This window comes from Mya arenaria, chromosome 12, assembly GCF_026914265.1.
Source record: "Mya arenaria isolate MELC-2E11 chromosome 12, ASM2691426v1".
In the NCBI taxonomy this organism is placed as follows: Eukaryota; Metazoa; Mollusca; class Bivalvia; order Myida; family Myidae; genus Mya; species Mya arenaria.
In genome coordinates, this window is record NC_069133.1 from 42114254 (window position 1) to 42141646 (window position 27393).

The 27393-nt window shown below is 38.7% G+C and overlaps 1 protein-coding gene across 1 annotated transcript; it reads right to left on the reverse strand.

Moving 5' to 3' along the window:
• Window positions 1–8299: 8299 nt before the first annotated feature.
• On the reverse strand, window positions 8300–23919 carry LOC128210705 (peroxidase-like). The gene is made up of 15 exons (XM_052915057.1): window positions 23733–23919; window positions 21805–21952; window positions 21080–21294; window positions 20532–20635; window positions 19594–19730; window positions 18608–18714; window positions 18214–18315; window positions 16585–16683; window positions 15077–15237; window positions 13615–13868; window positions 12892–13068; window positions 12324–12440; window positions 10754–10923; window positions 10467–10569; window positions 8300–8360 (listed from the first exon to the last, which is right to left on the reverse strand). The coding sequence occupies exons 1-15, from the start codon at window positions 23917–23919 to the stop codon at window positions 8300–8302; spliced, it is 2142 nt and encodes a 713-aa protein (XP_052771017.1).
• Between the last annotated feature and the right edge of the window lie 3474 nt (window positions 23920–27393).

Here is a 27393-nt window from a genome sequence, read left to right on the forward strand (position 1 = left end):
AAGTACATTCTAACAATCTTTCATGTATCAATCTTTAACCATTTTTAAAATGACCAAATTAAAGATACCATGTGGGTTCGCCTTGTATTGCTTGCTTTTGCCTGGTTTGATGGCGGTGCTTTTGAAACGTACATGTAATGTTTTAGATATTTATAAGTTCATGTTGTATATATTTGCGTTTATCTTAATGTCTGCAGTGTAGACACACAGTTGCAAATTTCCAAAACCATATTAAAACTCCATGACAACGCAGTGTGTATGTTAAAGCTGCACTCTCACAGATTAACCGTTTTGACCAAAATGTCTTAGAATCAGACAATTGTTGCCTTAATGTCTGGAAACAGGCAATATAAGACTGCTGACAAAAGATCTCATCGCAAGTTTCCATATTTACTGCCGAAAAAGGCATTTTTCTTAAAGCGTTAGTAACGCTTTTAGCTAAAAAAAAACGATTATTTTTTTAATTTAAATATAAATACTGCGATCTGATCTTTTGTCAGCAGTCATATATCAATGATTTCCAGAGATGTATGCAAATATGGGCTCATTCCAAGACGAAAAGTAAAAAGTTGTCAAAACCATACTTCTGTGAGAATGCTGCTTTAATAGTTCCTATGACATTCTGTCTTTAAGCAACATGGGGTATGAACGATGATAAACTGCATATTCACAATGGACGAACGTAGTTATGGCTGGCATTTATTGCAGAGAAAGTAAACGTATATCTTCTACTTCACACATTTCCCACAGATATGGTCTCCAAAACATGCAATGTAATCTCGGCTCCGCTGCCGAATGCTAGAAAGTGTCAATTGATATTAAGAGATAATTGTATTGTGCGTTGTCGTTATTGATAGCAAAGGGCCATGTTTTCTATATCTGTCAGCAAGCAAGTTTCATTAAGATCAATTTAGTTCCCATCTAAACACCGCGTGGCTTAAATCGAAAACAATACCAATCGTTCAAGACAAAGACGTTAACCAGGGCAATATGTAAATTGATCGTGGTGATAGCCCGGAAAAACACTCCGACTATTTATTAATTTTACAGCAATTGGTGGTTTTCTTGGAAATCGCTACTGTTGAGGAGGTTCTTAATGAACGGAACGGAAAAGAGCGTAACGGCGAAACAGACAACATAATTACTATCAAGATAAACATGGCTATTGTTTAAAAGAGGATTATTCATATTCATATCGCAGGTTCCTGGAACATGTCTTGGAACATATATTGGAATTTGAAGCAAAACTACTCATTTTGAAGATTATTCTAAAACCAAATTATATATCCCTGCGGTTCCAGGATTTGACCGAAGGGGGTGGGACATACCCCACCCTCGGGGAAAAAAACGGTCTATTCGTGATGTGGTTGGTTCGGGGAGACAAATTTGTAAATGTTAGTATAAAATGATGGTGTATTATAGAGGCCATATTTTTACAAAAAAAACACACCATAAGAATGGGCCTCAAACCTTTTAAATCAGCATTTTGTTTTCATTCCACCAAATCTGCAATCAACAACACTCATTTTTTCACTTCCTATTTCAATTTTAACAGAGTTTGATACATGTGTAATTTTATTAGTTTTGCCAAACACTTTGACAGATGTGCTTGGGGTTTTTAAGTTAATTTTGACAATGCCCCGACAGACGGTATCGTGCATTTAAATCATTTCAATCGTTTATGTGCATTTAAACAGAACAATGTCAGTGAACATTCTGTTAAATAATTGTCCTGAGATTCGTTACAGAAAAAACTTTTTTGGTGCCAATCTGGTGTACAGTCCCTTAAAAAATGACAACAATGCCGTTAATCAAGTCATTTTTTTAACTCAGTAACGATTGAGCCAATGAAGTCATATTCGTTCATGACTTGATTAACGGCATTGTTGTCACCTTTTTAAGGGACTGTACACCAGATTGGCACCAAAAAAGTTTTTTCTGTAACGAATCTCAGGACAATTATTTAACAGAATGTATTACGCTTTGAAATCAAAATTGTAAAAAAAGTACCAAAATGTAAAAAAAAAAATGTGTCGGAGACCGGGTTCGAACCTGTGTCGCCAAAATTGCAGTTCATCGTCGTATCCACTGAGCTACGACGGCTTCCTCTATCCGGGTGACATAATTAAGCTATACACCTAACTCCGTAATATCACGTGATAACACCGACTAGCCAATTACGCATAAGGAATGAATTCTACTAGGCAGACATACCCAGTAATCTTTTTTAATGGAAAAATACGAAGTAACTGCTAAACTTAATTAAATTGTAAACTATGTGGTACTTCAGTTAGTAAGTTTCAATGCATTGTACACATAATACCAAGTTTATGTCAGTTTTCGACAAAAAAAAATTCTTGCAAATTGTCCATCTGGTGCACAGTTGCTTTAATGGTGAAATATATTTGGATGTGCTTATATATTCAAATCAAACAAGTACAGCTAAAACATTTGTCTCTATTTTTTTTGGAAAACTGCGGATCCTAAGTGAATGATTATCAGTGAAACTTCCAGAGCAACAGATTTGAAAGTAAACAACGATGACCTTAACAACGTTGTTAACATTCTGAACAATCGGCCCAATGTAGATAAAGTTTATATTGCGGTACATTCTGAACAATCGGCCAAATGTAGATAAAGTTTATATTGCGGTACATTCTGAACAATCGGCCCAATGTAGATTAAGTTTATATTGCGGTACATTCTGAACAATCGGCCCAATGTAGATAAAGTGTATATTGCGGTACATTCTGAACAGTCGGCCCAATGTAGATAAAGTTTGTGTTGCGATACATTCTGAACAATCGGCCCAATGTAGATAAAGTTTGTGTTGCGGTACATTCTGAACAATCGGCCTAATGTAGATAAAGTTTGTGTTGCGGTACATTCTGAACAATTGGCTCAATGTAGATAAAGTTTGTGTTGCGGTACATTCTGAACAATTGGCTCAATGTAGATAAAGTTTGGGTTGCGGTACATTTTGAGCAATTGGCTCAATGAAGATACAGTTTGTCCTGCGGTACATTCTGAAGAATTGGCTCAATGAAGATACAGTTTGTCCTGCGGTACATTCTGAGCAATTGGCTCAATGAAGACACAGTTTGTCCTGCGGTACATTCTGAACAGTTGGCTCAATGTAGATAAAGTTTGGGTTGCGGTACATTCTGAAAAATTGGCTCAACGTAGATAAAGTTTGTGTTGCGGTACATTCTGAACAATTGGCTCAATGTAGATTACGTTTGCGTTGCGGTACATTCTGAACAATTGGCCATATGTAGATAAAGTTTGCGTTGCGGCACAATCGACCCAATGAGGATAAAGTTTGTGTTGAGGTTCATTCTTTACAATTGGCTCAATGTAGATAAAGTTTGGGTTGTGGTACATTCTGAGCAGTCGGCCCAATGTAGATACAGTTTGTGTTGCGGTACATTGTGAACAGTCGGCCCAATGTAGATACAGTTTGTGTTGCGATATTTTCTAAACAATTGGCTCAATGTAGATACAGTTTGTGTTGCCGTGCATTTTGAACAATCGACCCAATGTAGATACAGTTTGCGTTGCCGTACATTCTGAACAATCGGCCCAATGTAGATACAGTTTGCGTTGCCGTACATTCTGAACAATCGGCCCAATGTAGATACAGTTTCCGTTGCCGTACATTCTGAACAATCAGCCCAATGTAGATACAGTTTGCGTTGCCGTACATTCTGAACAATCGGCCCAATGTAGATACAGTTTGGGTTGCGGTACATTCTGAACAATCGGCCCAATGTAGATACAGTTTGCGTTGCCGTACATTCTGAACAATCAGCCCAATGTAGATACAGTTTGCGTTGCCGTACATTCTGAACAATCAGCTCAATGTAGATACAGTTTCTGAACAATCGGCCCAATGTAGATAAAGTTTGTGTTGCCGTACATTCTGAACAATCGGCCCAATGTAGATAAAGTTTGTGTTGCCGTACTTTCTGAACAATCGGCCAATGTAGATACAGTTTGCGTTGCCGTACATTCTGAACAATCGGCCCAATGTAGATAAAGTTTGTGTTGCCGTACTTTCTGAACAATCGGCCCAATGTAGATAAAGTTTGTCCTGCGGTAAAATATGTCATACCACCATCCTTCAAGACCTGTTGTTATACAATCTAGGCCATGAAAATCACTATATGTTTATATACTAGTATCTCTTTTGTTTTCACATGGCTTATATTATATCATTAGTATGCAAATAATCAGCAAATATTTACATACATAAAAATATGGTTTATACCAGGAACGCAGTGCATTTTAAGATATTCGAACTGAATGTGTTTCTAACATTGAAATATCGACCTAATTTTGGATTAAAATTCCAAAAAGGTTCACTCAATGACTTGTAACAAGACCTGTTTAAGGTCAATTTTCCTCAAACACGTCATTTAACTGCCAATTTAATTCAAAGTTCATTAGTTTTAAATCTGAATCCACAAATCAATCTGTTTACAGTTATATTTGAGACATTATCGGCCCATCTATAAGCGTAGTTGAAATGCAAGCAACTCTTAATTTCTGCTATTAATTACATTTTACAAGAATCCAACCTTTAAACGGCGTGGTGGCACGTCACAAATTGTGTTTTAACGGAGGCGCAAAGTGCCATGAATAATATCGCGACACGATCTCGTCTCCAGACGAGGGGCGGCCGCGGACGCCTCGCTGCTAACACCGCGGGCCGGTTAGCTGATATTTTTTATGACTTTTATAAAAGTGTTTGTATCAATAACGACGAAAATGTTATACAAAAGACTATTATAAAACGTAATACAATCGGCGTCGGTTTAAAGAAATATCGCAACATAGCTATAAATTTACACTATGCCAATAACAAAAAAAGTTGCTCCAGTCGTTCACGTTATTTGATGTTATTATGATCAATTGATGACGTCATTAGAAGTTACTCCGACTAAAAGGGAATATTATTGAAGTTTGTATTGTCAACTGTTAAAGGGAATTTGTCAGGATATGACCTAAAAGGGACGTAATAGGAAAATGCTATCGCTTAAAAAGTGACGTAATTGCAGTGAGTGGAAGTTGGCTTGCAATTGCATTATGGTGACGTCGTTTGAAGATGCTTCATGGTGACGTCGTTTGAAGATGCTTCATGGTGACGTCGTTTGAAGATGCTAAATGGTGACGTCGTTTGAAATGCTTCATGGTGACGTCGTTTGAAGATGGTGACGGAATAGTAGTTAGCTACTACAGTTACTGTTATCGGTATTGACGATATGACCTGTTACTGAAGTAATTTGAAGTTACTTTGACCTAATCGTAATGGAACTCAAAGCTTACCTTATGATGACGTCAATTTAAGTTGCTTTGGCAAAATTTCATGTTGCTATAACTAAATGGTATGGAAATGGGAAGTTGCTACCGCAGTACGATGACGTCATATATATATATATATATATATATATATATATATATATATATATATATATATATATATATATATATATATATATATATATATGTGTGTGTATATTGGCAGTTGGTGTGACGAAAGAGTAAGATAATGGACAATTTTAATATTTTGCTACTCATATAAAAAATCTTTTATTTTTTGATGTAGCTAGGCCGCTAGACCGCTAACTTCACGTACATTATATTTTGATATTTTTATTTTGCGTTGTTTTTTTTTCAAAGAGAATAAACTGTTTTCTGTACAGCCGCGGTTCCACCATTGTTTAACACAAGTACATGTACATGCAGTAGATCGCATGACAAAGGCCAGTTAAAGAACCCCGATCCGCGGACATTAACGATATTAGCGCACTAATCACAGGCCCCAGTCGATCTCTTTAATCTGCAAACGTGACTTATTGCCTCTAAACGTACCACCATGAGAGCGAACTTATCTCCCGTAACCATTTAAATCCTATTTACTTCCGATTTTACTTCATATACCACTATTTATCGACACTCTAATACCTGTACGATATCCACTTAAAGCCAATTTAAGATAAATTGATCATTAAACATAGAGAAAGCTTTTACCTTACACGGCTATTAATTTTCAAACAAATTTTATGAAAAATACCAAAGTTGTCACATTTGACGGCTTCGTTTTCCTAATATAGGATTCCATAACACCCTGGAGTCGTAGGGATGAGACAGGAATTCGTTGGCATTATTGCATTCCTAACGCCCTAGTGGTCAGTCGTTGGTCAGTTGGTGGTTAAGCCCGCACGGACTTGCCGTCTCGTTGAACAGGTGGTCATTCATGCCATTATAGTCACAGTCAGTAATATTATTATTTGACGAGTTTAGTAATATCTCATTATATTTGAAAATAATGCGAAAATCTCTGATAATGTACATTCCACACATTTTAATCCTAAATTCTCCAGCTTGAAATTGGTGCTCGCACATATTCAGGGTGCGGAATCATGTGACTGAAAGGGGTTCTCACATGGGTCCCCACGGGTCACAACTGATGTAATCTTAAACGGGTATGTGACGTTAAGTTCTAAAATTGCTTTTTGACAGAAAAGATAAGAACATATTGTTAGCCTATAAAAGACTATGCTATTTTTGGCGTCTGCACGTGTGACCTATTTTAGAATTGCTTGTATTTTAATGATGCAATCTTTGGCCAACATTTCAACTTGAAGGAACTTTGTAGAACGATACAACACTCGGAAATTTAGGGCAAGTATTGCATCATTAAAATACCAGCAAAGTTAAAATATTTTATACGTGTAGAAGTAGAAAATAGCATAGTCTTTTATAGGCTAATATTTCCACATATTTATGTCAAAAAAGTTATTTAGAAATTAACGTCACTTAATTGTTTGTTTACATCGGTTATGACCCGTGGTGACCAATGTGTGAACCCCTTTAAGTCACGTGATTCCTCCCCTTGATGTTTATGGGCCAATGACAATCAAGGATTTACCCAATTCACTTAAGCTCCATAGAGCAGATATGACAGTGAATAATAACATTTATTTTCACTGCGCTCGCTCCATTTTCTATTGATCGCACAATGAACTTTACCATATACATCAATGGCTAAATCTGGCAGTACCATTCTCATTCTTAAAAGGTTTGATAAAGATACATCTGCTGTACGCATAACATCATCGCTCTTGTGTACGAGAATGGGTGGTACAAATGAGACATGATACAATATTTACGGAAAAACAACAATTCACAAGAAACCTTTCACCAAGGTTTATTCATTGAGTACATTTTACATTTCACTTACATACGATGGAACACAACATTAATATAACATACAACGTATTCAAACTAATTTTGAGGATATGTCGTTGGTAGCAATTATTCAAATTTAGAAATGCCATTAAGGTAAAAAGAAAACGCCTGTATATTTTTTATCATTCTTTACAGAAAATATGAGCCCAAAGTGAAGTCGTACCCTTCTATATTCTGTAGAACGTTAAAAATATACTATCATTTTTAGTGGATGCCATTATTTGTGGACCGAGGACTAAACCGAGTTTTTGGTCTAATGTCTATGTACAAATTACACGTTAAATCTACAAATTTATTAATAGTATTATATGTAATTTAACGAACAATTTCTATTGATGCACCGGCATACATTCGAGGTTGTTTTCGATGGAAAATGGCCGAAGTGTTCGGTTTGACAGCACACTTCCGGTAATGACGTCAAAATAATTTCAGTAACAGATCATCCCGTCCGGGCCACTGCGGAATACTAGTGACAAGCAATCGGATCATCTCTGCTATTATCCAAAGAATTTACTATCTCGAAGCTTGCCGGAGATGGTCGAGTTGAATCGATTGCGTGGCAAGGGACAATTGGTCGTAGGTTCGAATCTCACCATACTCACAAACTTTTGTCAATTACATTTACTTAGACTCAATAAAACCAATTCTTTGTCAGTCAAATCGTTCTGCGTTTTATGGAGTATAAACAGGTGGAAACTTCGAAAACACTCAATTATCATTAGTCCACAAATATTGTCGTTGGTATCTTGTTCTTTTACATTTCGAATATTTAATCAGGAAGTTAAGGTTTTTGGCTTTCACATTTATCTCATTCTTAGTGAATTTATTATAAATTTTAATGTATACAAATGAAGTAAAAACTACATAAATTATTTTGTTGGTTACATAAAACAGCGACATTTAATATTGCTGCTGTGACCCGCTTGTATTGGAGAGAAGAAATCCTGAAGAGGCCAGTGTGAAATGTTTCCCTTGAAAGACTATAAGATCGCCTCAAAATAAGTTTTCGCTAAGAAAGCCTCAAAATAACTTTTCGCTTCGATGGTTACTGTTTCCATAGCGACAGATCTAGGTCATCGAAGAGCTGACAATTCATCATCGGGTTCCTGAAACGCATGGAAAATACTCTCCCCATAATTATGTTGTACATGTATGCAGCAATTAAAATGAAAAGAAACACCTACAATAATTATCATCGAAATGATGACTACCCTCGCATAGAACTATTATTAGAGTGATGACTTGCCCGAAACACCGCATTATTTCAAATAGTACATGAAGTATAACTCTAGGAAAGTACAGTCAACATTCGATTTGTCGTTTGGACCTGGGGAAATACTTCGAGATAATGAACATTTGATATAACCGAAATACAAACAATGTATAACTTTACGAATAATTCGACTTAACCCGAACATCGAGATAACAGAATTCGACATAGCGAGTTTCGCTATGTTTGTACGGTGACGAATTAAAATACAATCAATAAGTATATCAATATTATTAGCCGAGGTGAATGCATAGAATATGTCGTGAACCAAGTTTTAGATAGCATTATATATTAAAATAATTGCGCTACAGCTAATGAAGTAATTCGAGACTCAAGATTCTAAAACAATATAATGTTACAACGTCTCTCACTGTCTTGCTCATTTTTTTAATTTGAGATATGTACGCCGACATTTAGGTAATCAATGTGAATATCTGATGCCTGGTGACGCATTTTATTTTGGAATCACTTTAAAGGATTTAATTGATATAAACAAGTGCGTACACAAACATGTTTTTAGACACTGAAAGATTTTTAATAGGCCATATCTGTGATGACAGATTCCACTTGAATTAAAGAATACAAAAAAAAATGCTTTCTCCGTCATTTATTCTACCAGGAATACCATTTAGATGATACCAAACATATACGGAGTCACCAGACACCAACCTTTATCATTATAAACAATGATAGGGTAAAATGAACAACGTGTTTATACAACAGATACCTTAACAAGAAATAAACAAAGGGGAAAATAGAGGGGAACATAGAGGAGAAACAGAGGGGAAAATATAGGAGAAAACAGAGGGAAAAATAGAGGAGAAAACAGAGGGGGAAATAGATGGGTAAATAGAGGAGAATCAGAGGGAAAACAGAGGTGAAAATGGAGGGAAAACAGATGGGTAAAAAGAGGGGAATAAGAGGGAAAACAGAGGGGAAAACGGAGTGGTAAACAGGTGGGTTAAAAGAGGGGATTTAAAGGGGAAACAGAGGGGAAAACGGGGTGGAAAACAAATGAGTAAATAAAGGGGAATAAGAGGGGAAACAGAGGGGAAAACGGAGAAGAAACAAAATGGCATAATGAAACGAAAAGCTTATATGTACATTGGATACCTAAACAAGATATAATCAGAGGGGAGAACAGAGGGGAAAGCGGAGTAGTAAACTGATGGGAAATTATAGGGGAAAATGGAGGGGAAACAGATGGGTAAATAGAGGGATATTAGAGGGGGGCAGAGGGGAAATAAAGTGGAAAAAGTGGAGTAAACAGAGGGGAAACAGGGGGAAACAGAGGGGGAAAAGAGGGGAAAAGAGAGGAGTAAGCAGAGGGGTAAACCGAGTGGAAACACATGGAAAACAGAGGAGAAAAAGAAGGGGAAAATAGAGGGATAAACAGACGGGAAAAGATGGGAAAACAGAGGGGAAACAAAGGGAGAAAAAGAGAGGTAAATAGAGGGATATTAGAAGGGGAAACAGATGGGAAACCAAAATGGTAAAAAGTCGGGAGAACAGAGGAGAAAACAGAGGGAAAATAGGGGGGGGGGGGTAAACAGACGGGTAAACAGAGGGAAAACACTGTGAAAAAGGGGGAAAAGAGAGGGGTAAACAGAGAGGTTAACAGGGGAGTAACACATGGAAAACAGAGGGGAAAATTTAGGGGCAAACAGAGGGATAAACAAAGGTGTAAAAAGAGGATAAAAAGAGAGGGGGACAGAGGGGTAAACAGAGGGTAAAAAGGAGAAAACAGAGGGGGACACAGAGAATTAAGCAGGGGAAAGAGAGGGGAAACAGGGGGAACAGATGGGTATTAACATAGGGATAATACAGGGGGAAACACAGGGGGAAACAGAGGGATAGACACAGGGGTAAACAGAGGGGTAAATGTTCAACCCTATATTGTAATTGCGATGATGTTCATGAATGGGTAGAATGGAACTCTTACATTGGTCCAGGCATCCTGAACGGGTTCATCTGCACGTGCGGTGTGTGGAAATGTAGACACATCAGCTTGGACATGGTCATCGTCTTAATGGAGTTAAGCTGAGCTAGAATAGACAATAACTTATTCATTGTTTTCGTTCATTCAAGGAAGTCATCATCGTGAAAAGCACACATATAAGCATTGTATTCATCATCATCATCATCATCATCATCATCATAATCATAATCATAATCATCATCATCATCATCATCATCATCATCATTGGCTAGCCTCAAACATTACTCTACCTTGCGAGAAGCCTGTCCGTTTGTCCTTGTTTTCATAAAAGAACCTGTCGCCGTATTTCAGGTTGTAGAATTGTTCTCCCACAATGCAACTGAAGAGAGGGCCGATCACGCCGCCCTCTACCGGCGTTTCCGACAAGCCGCCCGCAAACGCGTCAATATCGTCTGGGTGCCTGGTCGAAATATAATGAATAAGTTTTTAAGGATTTTTTATTGGAATTATATTGAGTAATATTTTGTTTACTGATTTCAGGCAGAAGGCAAACTGTTCAACATGTTTTGTTCGGATCATGCATGTTTTAATATACATAACTGTACTCCGGTACCTTAAACAGAAAAAAGATCATTATCTACCACCCTAGATAGGTAGATCCAAATCCTTGACCATGCTGGACATCCTTATCTTGCACAAGGGCAAATATTAAAAGTACCCGTATGGAACTACTTTTTCACGAATAAAACAATCCAGTGAAAAATATATTTTTATTAAGTTTATTCAAATTGAGGCAGGATAAAAAGCATCTACCATGGCCGCTCGTGTGAGATCCAAACCCTTGTGCAGGGTGTTCAGGGGAAACTCGGTAAACCCCCGCTTTCGAACAAAATCAAAGCATTGATAGTGCTGAACGGCTTGAGCGATGATTCCTTCTACGTGATATTCACAACAGATCATATGAATGATAGCACGGCACTCGCGCGCTCGCTCTCCCGTCTGCACGTCTCTACACACCCAACCTGCCGATACACCCGCCCGCCCACTCACTCACGCACCACTAAAACCCACTCTTAACCATATCCATCCACCATACTGATTCGGTGTATTCCACGAGCAGCAAAATAAAACGTGCATCATAGCAAAAGGTAGTATTCAGATTCAACTAAAGCATTATACAAGTGTTTCTATTACGCACCCCCCACCCAAACTTCAAAACTTCAATTTAAAGAGAATATGAGCACGATTGTAGTATAGAAAAAATATTTTAATTCAGATCATAGCTTAAGCAAATGGAGAATATCAAATTATTTACAAATGTAGGATAAATGTTCTTTATTATAACATACAATGCGTCTGGGTATATTTCGTCCACTTAGCTAATTTCACTGCTAAAACACTGCGGGCGGAAGGGAGGAAACCACACTGAACTAATTATGAATTGAACATCTGAGTTACCTCCCCTGTTGTATCTTATTAATAGAATTATTATGCAATATAGTTTCAATTCAGGTAAAAACCAGAACTTCAAAGAGTTTTCAGGTTTATAGGAGTTTTCCCTTTCATATCCGCGTTTTATACGTGTGTTTTACTGTTAATATACGCAAAATATAACAGACTCTTAAATGAACTTATTTTGAAAGTCAAACATTATTCCAGGTATATTTCAGAAACTGATTTGCATTGCAATCTGGTACTTTTGAGTATGATGTTCAACTCCACAGTGACTCAGATGAATTTTTGTGGTCTATAACAAAAGCTCAAGCCTAAAAACTACGGGTTGGGTTCTTACACTCTCTGACTCTCTGACATAGAAGATACTTATAATCCATTGGGGTCGACAGATGTTGTCTCACATACCTGTAGATCGAGAACAATTTCTGTGCGTTTTTCGGGGTGTGGTTGACTAGCCCGCCCGGCCCCGTGCCGAAATGGATCGCGTACGGCAGTCCACAGAACTGTCTCCATGCGTTATACCTGCAAACAAGAACTAACTTTACAAATGATGAAAGGCGTGCTTGGAATGATTTGTGCGTTATCTAAAACATGTTTATTAATTCAGTAAATAAATACATTGACCAGGGGTGATATTCAATAAAAATATGCAACTAAGTAGTCTTAGGCTCATACATCATTGTCTTCATTCTGACTCAGTTATTAATAACAAGTTAACCGATTAGCTACATGGTTCTAAGATCCAAGTAAGACTAATATTGAATACCAGCCCATACCAAAGCCCACACTCCGCCCCTGATCTTTGGCTATCGAAGGTGCACTGAGCTAATTTGTGAGCGATGGTTGGTTTTATTATCGATGTCGTTATGTGGCCGTTAAAAAACTAAGCGAAGAAAGTAAAGTAGTATGAACGCGTATGATTGTCAGAAGCACCAGCACAAGCATCAGTACCTTAACCCCACCTTAATCTTACCCGGCTATTCCATGGTCACGGCCCCGCTGGATGTTGAGTGAGATGAGGTCGAAGCTGCGGCCGTTCATGTCAAGGAAGAGGTTGTTGCGGACACTGTCCACCACCTGTTCGTCCGCGCGGCTGGAGGGATGCAGCGACAACCCCATACCCACAAACGAACAACCCATCGCCTGGTCGCTACAGTGAAATGAGAAGAAAACTTGGTTGAACTGTAGAGAGATACAGCGAGGGCCCCTTACCCGCAAAGGATACCCCATCAGGGCGCTACGCCATAAATGAGCGCCTGGTAATGAGGGTGCGCTTATGTAAAGTATGCTTTGTAGAGAATGGCAATAAACACAATCTATAGATAAAGAATGGTTGGATGGGACGAGAAAGGTTTTGTGGTTACTAAAAACCATAACTTGTTTTGCCTAAAGTAGTTACTAGAGTATGACATTTTAAATGGATTTTTAAGAAAAGCTATTTTAAACCAGGCAGTATAAGTATAATTTGATGAAGGAATTACAAAGTTCAGGTGATATATCTACCAACTTGTGAAAATCGTACAACTATACTCTTCAAGATACTTCTTATGACATCTATTTCTAAAACAATAAGGAAACTGTCGAGAAGTTGGACTTGGGTTGACGTTTGAACCGTTATTCATAGCACGCAATCCGATAAGCTATATCATTCTTAGATTCAATTACGATCAATATTGAAAACCATCTCTGTACTAACCTGAAAATCATGGCGGGCCGGTTGAAAGCCATCTCATTCCGGACGTGCATCCCTTGGTTCTTCATGAAGAGTACCGTGTTCTGTAAAAGCGTGTGACCGAACCGGAAAGCGACGGCACCGAACACGTTGGAGACGGACGGGTCGATGTCGGGCCGATACGCTGTGCTATGGCCCGCCGGTGTGGGTGATAACCCCATCTGAAACGTCAGGTGCTCGCCGATCACGTGCGGTAGCCATTGGGAGTATGTGATGTGCTGTGGTTGGAGAGACATAAATGAACATGTACATGTTTTTTAAAGAAAAATAAGGAATTTGAAAAAAACACGCACTACGCTAGTTGGTTTATCTGTGCACTACTAATGCACCAGTCAATCGTAACCACGTCCCCCTCCAAGGTCCGGGGAATAGCGGGAACTTTAACTTTCGGTCCAGCCAAGCCCGGGTAAAATCCCCGTCCTGCGGGACGAACTGATGGTATAATCCCCGCCTAATGTCCCCGCACCCCAGGGGCCCTAGGTAAGGCCCATTTCCCGCTATATTTGGCGCAAAGACAAAACAACTGCATTCACCTGGCACTGCGAGGCCACCGGGAAGGTAAAAACATGGCCCGTTTCCCCGATTATCCCCGGAATATCCCCGGACCTTAGGGGGCGTGGTTACAACAGACTGGTGCATAAGTCTTATAGCTACTTGAGTAATGGTTCAAATTGCATTGGCCTGCTGTTACGTAAAACAACTTGTAAGTGATACAACCCCGCAGCCTTACCCACTAACGCCATATACATTATGCACCAGTCAATTGTAACCACGCACCCCCCCCCCCAGGTCCAGGGATATACCGGGGATAGCCGGGAAAATGGGCCATGTTTTTACCTTCAAGGTGGCCCCGCAGTGCCGGGTGAATGCAGTGGTTTTGTCTTCCCGCCATATATAGCGGTGAATGGGCCTTACCTTGGTTCGGGAGCATTTGGTGGGGGGGGGGGGGGGTTGACGAGCAGGGCGGGGACTTTGCCCGGGCTTGGCTGGACCGAAAGTCAAAGTCAATTGACTGGTGCATTATGCATACTAGGATTAAGGGTAGCTCTAGTGTGAAACTTTACAGTTTTGTAATCAAAATATACTGTATGATAAAATTACAAGCGTTTACTAAAATAAGAAATCATTCTGTCGGCAGTCACATAATTCAAGGTGAGGAATCACGTGACTTCAAAGGGATCCTAACATGGGTTAGCACGGGTCACTACCGATGTTAACAAACAAGTAAGTGACGTTTATTTCAAATAACATTTTTGACAGTAAAGATATGAAAATATTTCATAGCCTATAATAGATCGGTTAAATAGTTATTTTCTGCTTCTAAGCGCATGAAATGTGAGACCCCTTTGAAGTCACGTGATTCCTCACCCTGTAATTAGCCGTGAAGAGTCTAGGAAAAAACTATGGCGCAACACTAGTGTCATACCTGGTATTCTGCGATGACAATTTTACGGGCCTCCTGGTAAATGTCTTCGTCACACCAGGTGGGATTCATCATCGCCAAGGCCTCCGCAAGACGGTTGTGTTCCCTCAAAAACATGACCTGTTGAGCCGTGAGGCCCGGCATTACGTGAATTCGGAAATCACCTGCAATGATAAATGGAGTACCCACTTTATAAGCTGCTTTTCGAAACCAAAAAGTGTCCAATAATTTTCAAAATTCAGATTCGTTTTAAGAAAAGGGTTCACAATAATAAAAAAAAAACCATTCACATTGGTGCAGACCTTTACTGTAGGGTTAATATGCTAGGATGCATTGCAGGATCAAAACATGAAATACTCAGTGTACTTTGCGAGTTCCAATAGAGACGTATACATGTTTACCATAACGAGGTCCATCATAGCAAGTATCTGAGATAAAATTATTTATACTATGGTGTACTAGCTTGCCATATTTCCTCGGCATAATCCGAAAGTGTCCGGTTTGAGTGAAACACATTTGCAGATATATTCATTTGTATGTATATATGTATATGGTATTAAAGCGACTATGCACCGGGGAGTCATTACCTGTTTCATTTTAAGGAAAATACATCAATGGGGAACATAGTTGTACAACATGTAAGTATATTCGCGTTCTTATCATTAAGATATAGATGTGTCAGTTCTGATCACAAGGATGAGGAAATCATCTGTTGGGAAAGAGCCTATATTTATCGGCATGTAGATAATTCAGTATCGTTAGAAATATGAAGAAGAACATGGAAAAGCCTTTTTTAACAAGATGCAACATAAGTGTCATTACACTTCACAGTGAGTCCCCGCTGGAAAACGGGAAGAGGTACGTTGTGTGGGGAGGGTAGTGTAGGAATTGCGGAGTGTGTGTTCACTGAACTCATGCAGAAATATCACTGGTTTTGCAATTCACACTGTGTTTGATCATCAAGATCGGATGGGAAAGGAATGGGGGTAAGTTGTGAGGAGGAGGGGGGATATGAGTAGGGTGTGTGGAAGTGTTTCCTGATTACATGCAGTAGTCTCCCAGGTCCTGAAAAAAACAGTTAATCAAGAAATGCTGGGGAAATGAAGGGGGACAGTTGTGCGGGAAGTGGAGAGTATTAGTAGGTGACAGCAAAAGTTTTAACTTACTTCATGCAGTAGTAGTCCTGGTTCTACAATTCACAGTAAATCTGTTTCTCATGGCCCGCGGTAAATTTATGTGGCGAAGGGGAGAGTAGGAGTGCGGGAGTGGGGGAGTGTTACCTGACTTCTTGCAGCAGTCTTCCTGGCCCACTTGGGATAGGAAAGAGTAAAGGTTTGTGCGAGGGAGTTGGGTGTAGTTGTGTGTGTGTGTTAACGTTACCTGTCTTTTTTGCAGAAGTATCTCTGGTTCTGTAATTTGCAGTGAAATTGGAAGGAGGGCTTACGTGGAGTGGGGGAGGAGAGGTACGAGTTGGTAAGGGGAGGGAGAGAAGGAGTGGGGGAGATGATTACCTGACTTCATGCAGTAGTCGCCCTGGTTCTGCAATTCACAGTGGGTCTGGTCCTCAAGGCCTGCTGGGAACAACTTGTCTCTTGTCATCCTCAGTTTCCCTACACATATAAATAATATACACATTAGGTAAACGTATGTACAATCATGAAATCTCGTACATATCAACAAAGTATTGAAACATATGCCGCTCTGTATAAAAAAACGATCATTACTGGTATGGCGACTTGATATATGACAAGGTTACTTATTTATGGAAATAATGGATAATGGCGCCATCTTATCAACGAGTATACGTTCAAGATCTTAAAGGGACTTGTTTGTAAAGTGCCATTTTTACGAAAAATTGATGCTACGAAATAAAGTGTTGGAAATAATTATGAGTGTTAAAACTAAGATACTGACGACTGGAACCCTTCAAAAAATGTTGATATTTGCTCAAATTTAGTCGTCGAAGTCAACAAATTTGAAATGCGTTTCTAATGCGATTCTACAACAGGCTGTAACGTGATTGGTTGATTGAAATTATAACGTGATGCTGTTTTCAATAAAAGTTTTAATATCCGTCGGCAACATATGCCTCCCTGTGGGCGAGTGCATCAAGTATCGGTTTCCTATGTTTTCTTGACTGTACCGTCGTGAGTTCGTTCCCCACTAAAACCAGTTTGTTGTATTTAATTAAATGAAATAAGTGCAGCTGAAACATTGTTTCAAATCTTGTTACGAATACTGCAGATCACATGTGTATCCATGAAATTTCAAGCGCAGTAGACATTTGAAAGTTAACAACGATTACGTTAACATCGTTGTTAACTTTAACATACTTCTGAACAATCGCCCCACCCCCTTAAGGATGTTTACTTGTGTGACATGCGAAATGCAAAGCTTTAAAAATGCATCGCATTGATTACGTTGCATATTTATGACAAAGTATGTTCATGCCATTTTTATGAACGCAATTAATTATAATTGATTGAGTGTCTGAAGGTTTGTGCATTATGTTATATATTTTTGTTAACTGAAGGCCATACTGTAAACACGATGGCTTTTCTAGTTATAACTGTAGTTATGTCACTACTCACTTTATAATCAATTTTATGATTATAATCCTTAAAATTTTAATTATAACTATAAAGGTGATGATGATGATGATGATGATGATGATGATGATGAAGATGATGAGTAGAAGTAGTAGTGGTTGTTGTTGTTGTTGTTGTTGTTGTAGTAGTAGTAGTAGTAGTAGTAGTAGTAGTAATAGTAGTAGCAGCAGCAGCAGCAGCAGCAGCAGCAGCAGCACCAGCAGCAGCAGCAGCAGCAGCAGCAGCACCAGTAGTAGTAGTAGTAGTGGTAGCAGTAGTAGTAGTAGTAGTAGTAGTAGTAGTAGTAGTAGTAGTAGTAGTAGTAGTAGTAGTAGTAGTAGTAGTAGTAGTAGTAGTAGTAGTAGTAGTAGTAGTAGTAGTAGTGGTAGCAGTAGTAGTAGTATTTATAGATTATTATTACTTTTATTACTACTACTACCTCTGTTATTATTTAGGCCACTACGACTTGTTTTGGTAAAGAGAGGCCATTACATTATCTGAAGCCAGTACAAGTGTTTAAGTGTTACATCCCCTGAATGAAGTGGATCATACCTCCTTGGAAGGAGCGGATTTTGCCGGCGTCCTCGTCATTGTGCCCGTACAGGAAGGAGGCGTCTAAGAACGACGTCGCTTGATTCAGCTGGTCACGTCGTCCTGCAAACGGACGGACGAAAAAATGTAGTAAAATCTATTATTTATCAATACACAAATAAGCAATCAAATATATTTTTTTCTGATGGCGGACGATGATGAAAATACATAAGACAACTAGTATTATTCATGTTTTAAGAGGCAACCGGACGTGCTGACTTATTTCTTATATATAGTATAATTATTGTTAAACAGTCTTCTTGGCTTACATACATGAATATATAAACATGTCATTTAATTTGGGACCGGATATAGCACTCAGACCTTTGCCCTATTGTACCTTTAGCTAACTTACCAATTTCACAAGAGTCGCTGTGACCGGCTATGGAGCGCACAAAGTTCATACAGGGCTCCTTGAATCGGCTGTCCCCTGGGGCGATAGGAATCGGGAAACACTCTGACCTGTTGGGAAGAAATATTCGTTGGTGAACGGAAATAGTGCATCAGAAGTGTATATAGAACTTTGGCATTTATAACAAATCAATGATTGACATGCAGGTAAAACTCGCTAAGTCGAACACTGTTATCTCGAAGTTATGGCTATGTCGAATTCAGTTCAAACGTATTTGGTTTGGTCTTTGTTTTGTGTTTCGGTTATATCGAATGTTCGTTATTTCAAGGTTTTTCCCGAGGTACCTATGACTTCGACAAAGCGAGTTTTGATTGAACTTGTAGACGGACATAGGGCACTGAAATGTATTTGATCCATATGTGGTATGATTAACAGACATAATACACAACATCCGAATAGTAATTGTTTAACTAAGAAAAAACAACAGATTTTAAGACACCAGTTGGGTGATATCAAAATGTGTTTACATACACCAATTGTCAAGCACCAGATATATCAGTGTGTACATCGCAGTATATGCCGTTTAGAGAGCCCCGCCTCCGTTTAATTACCGGAGTTTGACCAGTTTCCTCAAACACTTCGATAAACCTGTCTCCAAAACTGTGATAATTTTGACAGTGATCCATCAGGCGATGGTTTTATGAAAAGGTTTGTCGAAGTGTTTAAAGAAACTAAACTCTAAAAAGGATGATGGTAAAAGACCGACGGCGGGGCTCTGTAAGCGTCGTAGACTGCGCTATGTTTCATTCAAAATGTTGAAGAAATAATAAAGTTATCTATGTTTAAAGTCTTAATTTGAAGCAAAAAAGGTGCCTTCTGACGTAGCATTTATGACGTAAATTATCACGTGGTATACACACTGTATTTAAAGATGGACAGACGGGCCTGAACAAACATACAATTAAATGAACATCAGTAGACGGACGGACCTTGATTGGAGTACTTGGCTAGTGAGGTTACAGCAGATGATTGTGGCGTCATGGGCGCCCTTGGCGATGGCGGTGTCCGTCAGATCGTGGTCCACCATCTGACCCCACTGCATAACGTACAGAGAAAGGTCCCGCTCCTGAAACATCAGAACAAAAATAGAGCCGACGTCAAGTGAAAATGAAAATACAGCAACATCAAATTATGGTGGAATCGTCGCGCCCTTTGCGATAGTGGTCTGTACCAGGTAGTTGTCCATCATATGACACCACTGCTGTACGTGTAGAGACAGGAGGTCAAGCTCCTAAAAACATCACCTCTCCCGCGTTTTGATGGTCACAAGAAAGATCAGAGCTTGTAAAAAAGGTGACAGGGATGAAATGCATTGTTTAAACTGCCTCTCATACACGTGTTTAATGATAAATGCAATTCTGAAAAGTCACTGATGGTTCCTATACATAAAACCCGATTGTTCAGAACTATGCAAGTTAAGTTAACAACGCTATTAATGTCATCATCATGTTAATTTTCAAATCTGTAATTCTCTGGAACTTAAATGGACACATTTGTGATCTGCAGTTTTTTCTTGCAACATTCAATGCGCCTGTTTCAGCTGTATAAGTTGTATTTACATGTGAGCGCATATCATCAAAGTATTAATGTTTTAAAGTTAACAAAGATCTCGTTGATCTCATTGTTAACTTTAACAAAAATCTGAATAATTAATGTTATCCTTTTATTTAAATGTTTGGTATACAGCGTACCTTGACAGAGCAGCAGGGGTTTAAATGTTTGGTATACAGCGTACCTTGACAGAGCAGCAGGGGTTTAAATGTTTGGTATACAGCGTACCTTGACAGAGCAGCAGGGGATTAAATGTTTGGTATACAGCGTACCTTGACAGAGCAGCAGGGGTTTAAATGTTTGGTATACAGCGTACCTTGACAGGGCAGCAGGGGTCCTGGTTGTGAACGACGTTACTCACGGTCCGCGCGCCGGGCAGAGGTTCGCCTGTGACGCCCGTCTTCCGGGGCTCACCGATGTCTGTAAGTAACAGAACATAGTATCAGACATATGGGAATGGTATGACGACATTACGAAACAACTTAATCATAGTACAAATAAAATATCTGTATTTAAATTTAATCTTGAATTATTGCGCTCAGAAAAACAAAGACAAATGTAAAATATATATTTAAATTGGCCCCAATAATAGTCTGCTAGATTGAAAATGATATTAATATTGACAAACAAACGTCCAAACCAGATTAAAATTAAAGAACAAGTGAGAAAGGCGCCAAATTAAGAAGGGCTACAAATGAACCTACGGCAATGAGAAAGAGTTCCCTCCCTTAATAATTATTAAATTTCCTCAAAATTTGTTAAATTATAAATTTCGTTCTTGATTCAAACCATGCAATGCTTCTTAATCAATTAAATGTTAATAAAAAAGAACACATTCACCCACGATAAGTCTTATATCTTTACCATCTTTGTAGACTGGTTTCAACAGACGTCTGTGTGGGCGGTTGGAGCGGCCCCAGACCGGATTGTTGAGGTTGTTACAAGAACCGTCGATGGAGCGGTAGCGTGCAGTGGCGTCACAGATGGCGTCTCGCCGGATGCAGTAGGGCGAAATTAGCTCCTGCCACAGCTCCCGTAGCCCCGGGCATGCGTAAAGCTGTTCCGGGCTCATCATTAACCTGCATGGACAGTGTTATAGTTAAATATTGCCGTCATCGTCGAGAGCAATAAAGACAAAAATGCCGATTGTGTAAACTGTATGATGTGTATACCAAATTTCGGATAAAAATTCGAATACAAGGTAGGATCGCGTTCTACAGCCAGTTTGAACTTCACTGCGGATGCGCCAAGTCTAATTTTGCTTTTATTTCAAAATAGGAAAAAAAGTGATCAAATACGCCCAAAATGTACCAGTCGGACTAGAAATTGTTAAAAAAACTTGGAGTACCCTCAAATCCCCGTGCAATCACTTTAAACAACATAAATTTCGGGTCAGAGGGAGGGGGCGCTTGTCAAAAGGTTTCGCCTGTAAGTTACGCCCCCTCTTACGCCAAATCCCGGAACTGCCCCTGACAAAGGATATCTCTGCATAATGAGTTCTAAGCGGGGTAAGTTTAAGTTTTCAGCATCACATATTTACTATTAAGGACGTGACGAGAAGAAAAGGGGAAGTTGGACAAATGGCTTACATCTGTGCGATCTGCCTGGTGGCGTGCTGCACGATGTACCCGGAGTCCACCTGGATAGCGGCGGGGGCATTCAGATGGGAGAAGGCGGCGTAATGTTGGTGGTACGTCTTCGCCATATACGGCGTCGGGTTCATTGCCTCGTCAAAACCTGCAGACGTGGGGTCATCATGGATTTATTAATCGAAGAAAAAGATGTTACAGTTTTGCTTAAAACAATGGCCTTATTTAAGACTTCTTGTGAATTAGGGTCGAAGGTATGGTTAATACTTTGAAGCGTAAGGTTCAATTCTTCGCCGAACTCTGTGACATGAAAATACAACTTAGACTTAAGACAACATAGGAGTATAATTAGCTATTTAATGTATATAAATACACCAAGTATTAAATGAACTACCGTGGAGGTCCTCCAACAGATATATCCACATGTATATTCATATTTCCATAAATGGTTTCCAAAACGTTAGTCAGATATTATTTTCGCACTCCAAAGTAAAAAAAAAACGTCGCCAAATAGAAGATCCCGTTCACACGAAGGATCCGTTCTTTTAACTCGTTGCTTGTGGTAGCTTCTTGATATGTCTCCCAACACAAATTGTGGAGCTGGGGGGGGGGGGGGGGGGGGATACGAATTACCTTTGTGGTGGTCGTCCGACCGTCCGTCCTTCCGTTGGTAACGTTTTTGACTCTCCGCCCAATTTATCCCACACCAATTGATGAATATTGATAAAGAAACTCGTTTTCTGTTCATCAATGCATCATATTAAACAAACCCAGTATTGAACTGTGTCGGGTCAAAGTCACAATACTGGTTAAGGGATTTAGGCTTACATTTTGTGTTCGCTTGATACGTCATACACCCATAGAAAGATATTGACGAAACCTGGCTCACATTTCATCTAAGGAAGCCATTATGGAACCACGCCAGCCTAAGGTCAATGTTGCATGACTCGGTCAAGGGTATTATCCTTACTTTTGTTGTTCGCTACATACCTCCTACATCCATCAAGTGATCCATGTCGGAGCAAAGCCGTTCCAAGGTCAAGGTCAAACTACTTAGTTCATTATTTGACCCCAACATCTAACCATTGTATTGAATATTCAGTTAATATGTTCTAATATAACTACCAAGGATATGACTCAGTCAAATGCTTACTTTGTACGCTTAGAGCAATTTCAGGTTCCAAAACCATGTCTTAAATTTTCAATCAACACTGTCATTAAAAACACAAGGCGGAAGTTTGTTTGATGTTCATCAGCGGAGTTGAAATTAGGGAAATAGCGCATCAAAACCTTCCATAAATAAAAACATTCAAAGAAGAAACGCTGTTGAGTATGTTCGCCTGATAATTATACACTAATTGACGGCTTGTTTTAACTCGTCAAAGGCTAATTATTAATTTAGGGGATCATAAGTGTTAGCTCACCGTGAACGCATTTGTATAAACAATGTGCCTTTGAAAAATACAGAAAAGTTTTTACATGTAGGACAGAATGAATTATGAGTTAAAATTTAACGAATGTACATTTTGTACAAATTAAGTATGAAAGTCTCACTGTATAAGCAATACTAAAACTACTTTTATTTAAAACGTTCAAATTACGATTCCCCCTTGCATCCCGAAAGTTTCGATTTTCTACCTGAAAACTGCGTACCAAACAATATTAAACTATTTTGTAAGTCTGCGTACCGAAAAATGGCAAGTCTTGTAATTCTGCTTTACGCATACCGCTGTCTTTAGTTCTCAAACAACAACGCCGCTGAATATTGCGTACCAAAAATAGGAGGGGTTGGGGCGAGGGAGGGGTGATTAGGACATGTCTGATATTAATTCCTATGACGGAACCGAAATCCGGCGCATTCTATTCAAAATCGAATTCTGCGGCACAATTGGGCCAAAGAAAGTTTTCCACGTGATTTTTCAGCTCACCTGTCCGGCTAAAGTACTCATTAAGCTGTTTCTGTGAGTTAAGTGCAGATCGTGCATTCTCGATTGCACGTGATATCATCGCCCTCAGCTGCATTAGATTCATGCCACCACACGTGCCACCCATCTGCGCATGCGCACACAGACACGTGACACCGAGGAAGACGACCACAGAGTACAATACACTCATCTTGGTGGTCACTGAAAACGAAACAAAAAAACTTAATGAGCATACTCAGTATATGTATCCCAACTTTTTCCCGAAAATAGCAACAAAACACAACAACAACAGCAACAACAACAAACTACAGAACAGTTTTAAAAAAAACCCACAGACGATTGCCAAATAAATGATATGCAATTATTTGTAGAAATTGGTGAACTTTCTTTAACACTCTAAACAATCACGAACTTCAGCTTACGACGAGCTTGCTCATGCAAATTTGTTTTAAAAAAAATGTTAAAAAGTAGTACTTTTTAAACAATCAAATGTGTTCTGATAAAGCCAAAAAGGGTCGTGTTAAAAAAAATAGTCCCGGTGACCGTACTCTATCGCTAATTAATCTCGTAATACCAAAACAAGTATGCATTTTACAGATCTTATTGTTTGAATTTAATATTGAATGTAAAAATCCCACCTACCAAAATAAATATTTTAGTAAACGTCCGTTTTAATAAAACCACGCCACCAAAACTCTTCTTCACATCGCATTTAAACAACTTATACTAATAGCATGTATTTCTTTAGCACTATTGAGGAACTTAATTTATCTCATAATATATGTTTCAGAACATTTTATCCGATTTAATCAACTTAATACAATTAAAATATTAATAAAGAAATAATATTTATGAAGTAACAAATCAAACAAAAATAAACGCATCCTACAGGATCAGAATTACAAGAATTTTATATTAAAAAATTATAAAGAATATACATCCAATATTATTAAAAATCACTTTTTTCTAAGTCCTTTCACATGATCATTACCTGTCCGATCTTCTGAGGCAGTAACGACGAGAACAGAAATACACGTCGTATCATTAAGCGGCGCGTTACACCGTCCAAAATTAGCCGTTAACAAGCTGTTTCCGTCCAGTAACACCCAAGTCGTGATCTAACACCTAAACTGGCGTGTAACGTCTTTTAGATCGTTGACATGTACACGGGGACGTTATCACAGCAACGTTTATTTATGCTTATAACTGGTCTACGTGGGAAAAGGCAGAGATGACCGCTACAAAATCCCTAAATAGCAGAATTAACGAGACGGGCGTTCCCTCAAAACAGGTGTCCTCATAACATCAGAGGTCGAACCAAAATTGCCTACCATTTTCAGTTCACAATACCTCACGGAGGATACAAAGAGTGGTCGTGTCGCGGTATGCAGAAACCCTAATTAATTTAATCTCTTTCAACAGTGTTTGATAATGATAAATATAATGTGGTAAGCATGGCATTACCACTCTGGCGTACGAGAATAGTTACGCAGGATTCGGGTATAAAATTAAGCAGTATTCGGAACGTAAGGGGGCGGGGGGAAGGGGGGGGGGTACACCCAATGTTTTGCTTGCTATTTCAAAAATGGTAAGCTCCTTTTAACACGAACACTATTTATGAATTGAATGCTTACATGGTCCGTTAAGTTGTTTCAAACTTTCGCGGACAAGAGTTAACAAAACAATGCATTGTGTATATCGAGGTATCAAACCCCCGCAGAACGATGGTCAACACAGAAATCTAAAATTGGTTTTAACAACCAATCGAAGATGCATATTATAAATAAGAAAATAGGGAAAAACGTGTGAATTTAGAATTCTGATCAAGTGACTTCGCATTATTTGCTTGCCGGAAATAACATTCATAATTTTATGGAAATGTTGAATCTATCTTACTAGGTCATTCTTCTTTTCCCATGGGGCTTATGTACGCATGCGCGACTTGTCGACATGATTCCGGCTTGTCGTCGCGGAAACGAACATTGTCTTTGCAATTAAGTTCGTGGCGAAACACGTGTTGTAAGTTTACAATCTTTACAATCAGCAAAATGAAGCTGCCATGGCTGCTCAAACTCGCCGAGCAAGACTTTTTACACACTGGACATTTATATACATTACTCATTTATTACTCATATATTTAATCATGTACAAATTTCATCCTTTCTTTAAGCGTGTTAGTTCCGTTCTTGTTTTTTTGTTTGTTATTTTTTGTAATTGATGAGTTATTAATTAGTGGGTCTGTTTCAATAATCTACAAAGGCGGATGAAATCATTTCTGTAAGTGTTTTAGTTCCGTTCTGTTTTTTGTTTGTTATTTATGTTGTAATTGGTGAGTTATTAATTAGTCGGTTTGTTTCAATAATCTACAAACTATAAGATTGACAAGTAGAAAAGGAATTGGACTTATACTGATCCATTTCACTGTTTAGAAATAAGCTTTGTCACGCAATTAAATATCGCACGTTCGCAATGTCCCTTTGAACCGAAGAAACGGCCAATTTGTTTCGTCCCAACTGCGGCTTCGAACAATTAGTTTTACTATAAAGAAGTTCGTATGTCCCAATGCCGTTTTTTACGAGCGTTATTTAAAACTACGATCCAAAATGTACATGTGTGGATGGGTATGAGCATGCTTATGCAGTATGCAATATGCCAAAATCAGTTATTGCGGAAGTCCGTTTCTTTGATGTGTGTAGTCGATATTGACAGGCTATAGATGATGCACCCGATTTGAAATTAAATTAAAGGATTGGTGCGATGCCACGATCACTCGTCGCTTCCGAAGACATTGAAAGGCTAAGTTCATCTGCAAATGGAATTATGACGTTGTGCTCTAGATGGCCTTATGGCAAGCGACATGCGCATATTATCAGCTGGTGTTTTAATTAAGAGTTATGGCCCTATTAATTCTTCATAGTGTGATATGGGCTATTTTCAACAATTTTATACAAAGCTCTACTTACACGAGCAGATGATATATTATCACTAAGTACGTTCTGGTTCTGTGATTGCTCCCAGAGTTATGGTCCTTCAATTACCTTACAGAGTGATATAGGTTTATTTGTGTCTGCACTATTTCTCAGCAACTGGCTAGAATTCAATGAAACTTCATAGGAAACTTTAATCAAAAAAGGATATGCGCATATTATCTGCAAGTTCTTTCTCGGTGATTTTTCACAGAGTTATTGCCCTTTAATTTTCATATAGTTGGATTTAGGTTTATTTGGTTCTGACCTTTTCTATTATACCGACAACATACAGTACTGTTACGACCAAATTTTACACCCTTGTGCACTTTGAGTGCACTCCTTGTTAACAAGATATGCACTATGGATAAACTAATGTAGTCTATAGTTTATTAGATAAGCCAGTATTGATGTTTCTGGTCCACAAAGATTGGCCTTACTATATTGATTTAATAGCACTGATAAGATAATTTCCTCTACCATCTTATTGTTTAACTTGTGATAAAATATTTTAATATGTATTGATGACTTTATGATGTAAAGCCGTATTACTTACCTTGTATAAAAGAATAGCTGATACGTATTTATAACGTATCGGTTAAATGACGTCGCGCTTGTCTAATTGAAATTAACAATGACATCATAATTCCTGGCTAGCTATACAATATGAATCTATACAATGGATGAATGTAAATATA

Coding starts and splice junctions, on each gene's coding strand:
- LOC128210705 (XM_052915057.1), bottom strand. CDS start 23,919: ATGAGTGTATTGTACTCTGTGGTCGTCTTCCTCGGTGTCACGTGTCTG. Junction 10,570..10,753: donor ACGGACAGGCTTCTCGCAAG/GTAGAGTAATGT, acceptor TGTCTATTCTAG/CTCAGCTTAACTCCATTAAG. Junction 8,361..10,466: donor TTCAGGATGCCTGGACCAAT/GTAAGAGTTCCA, acceptor CATGCGTTTCAG/GAACCCGATGATGAATTGTC.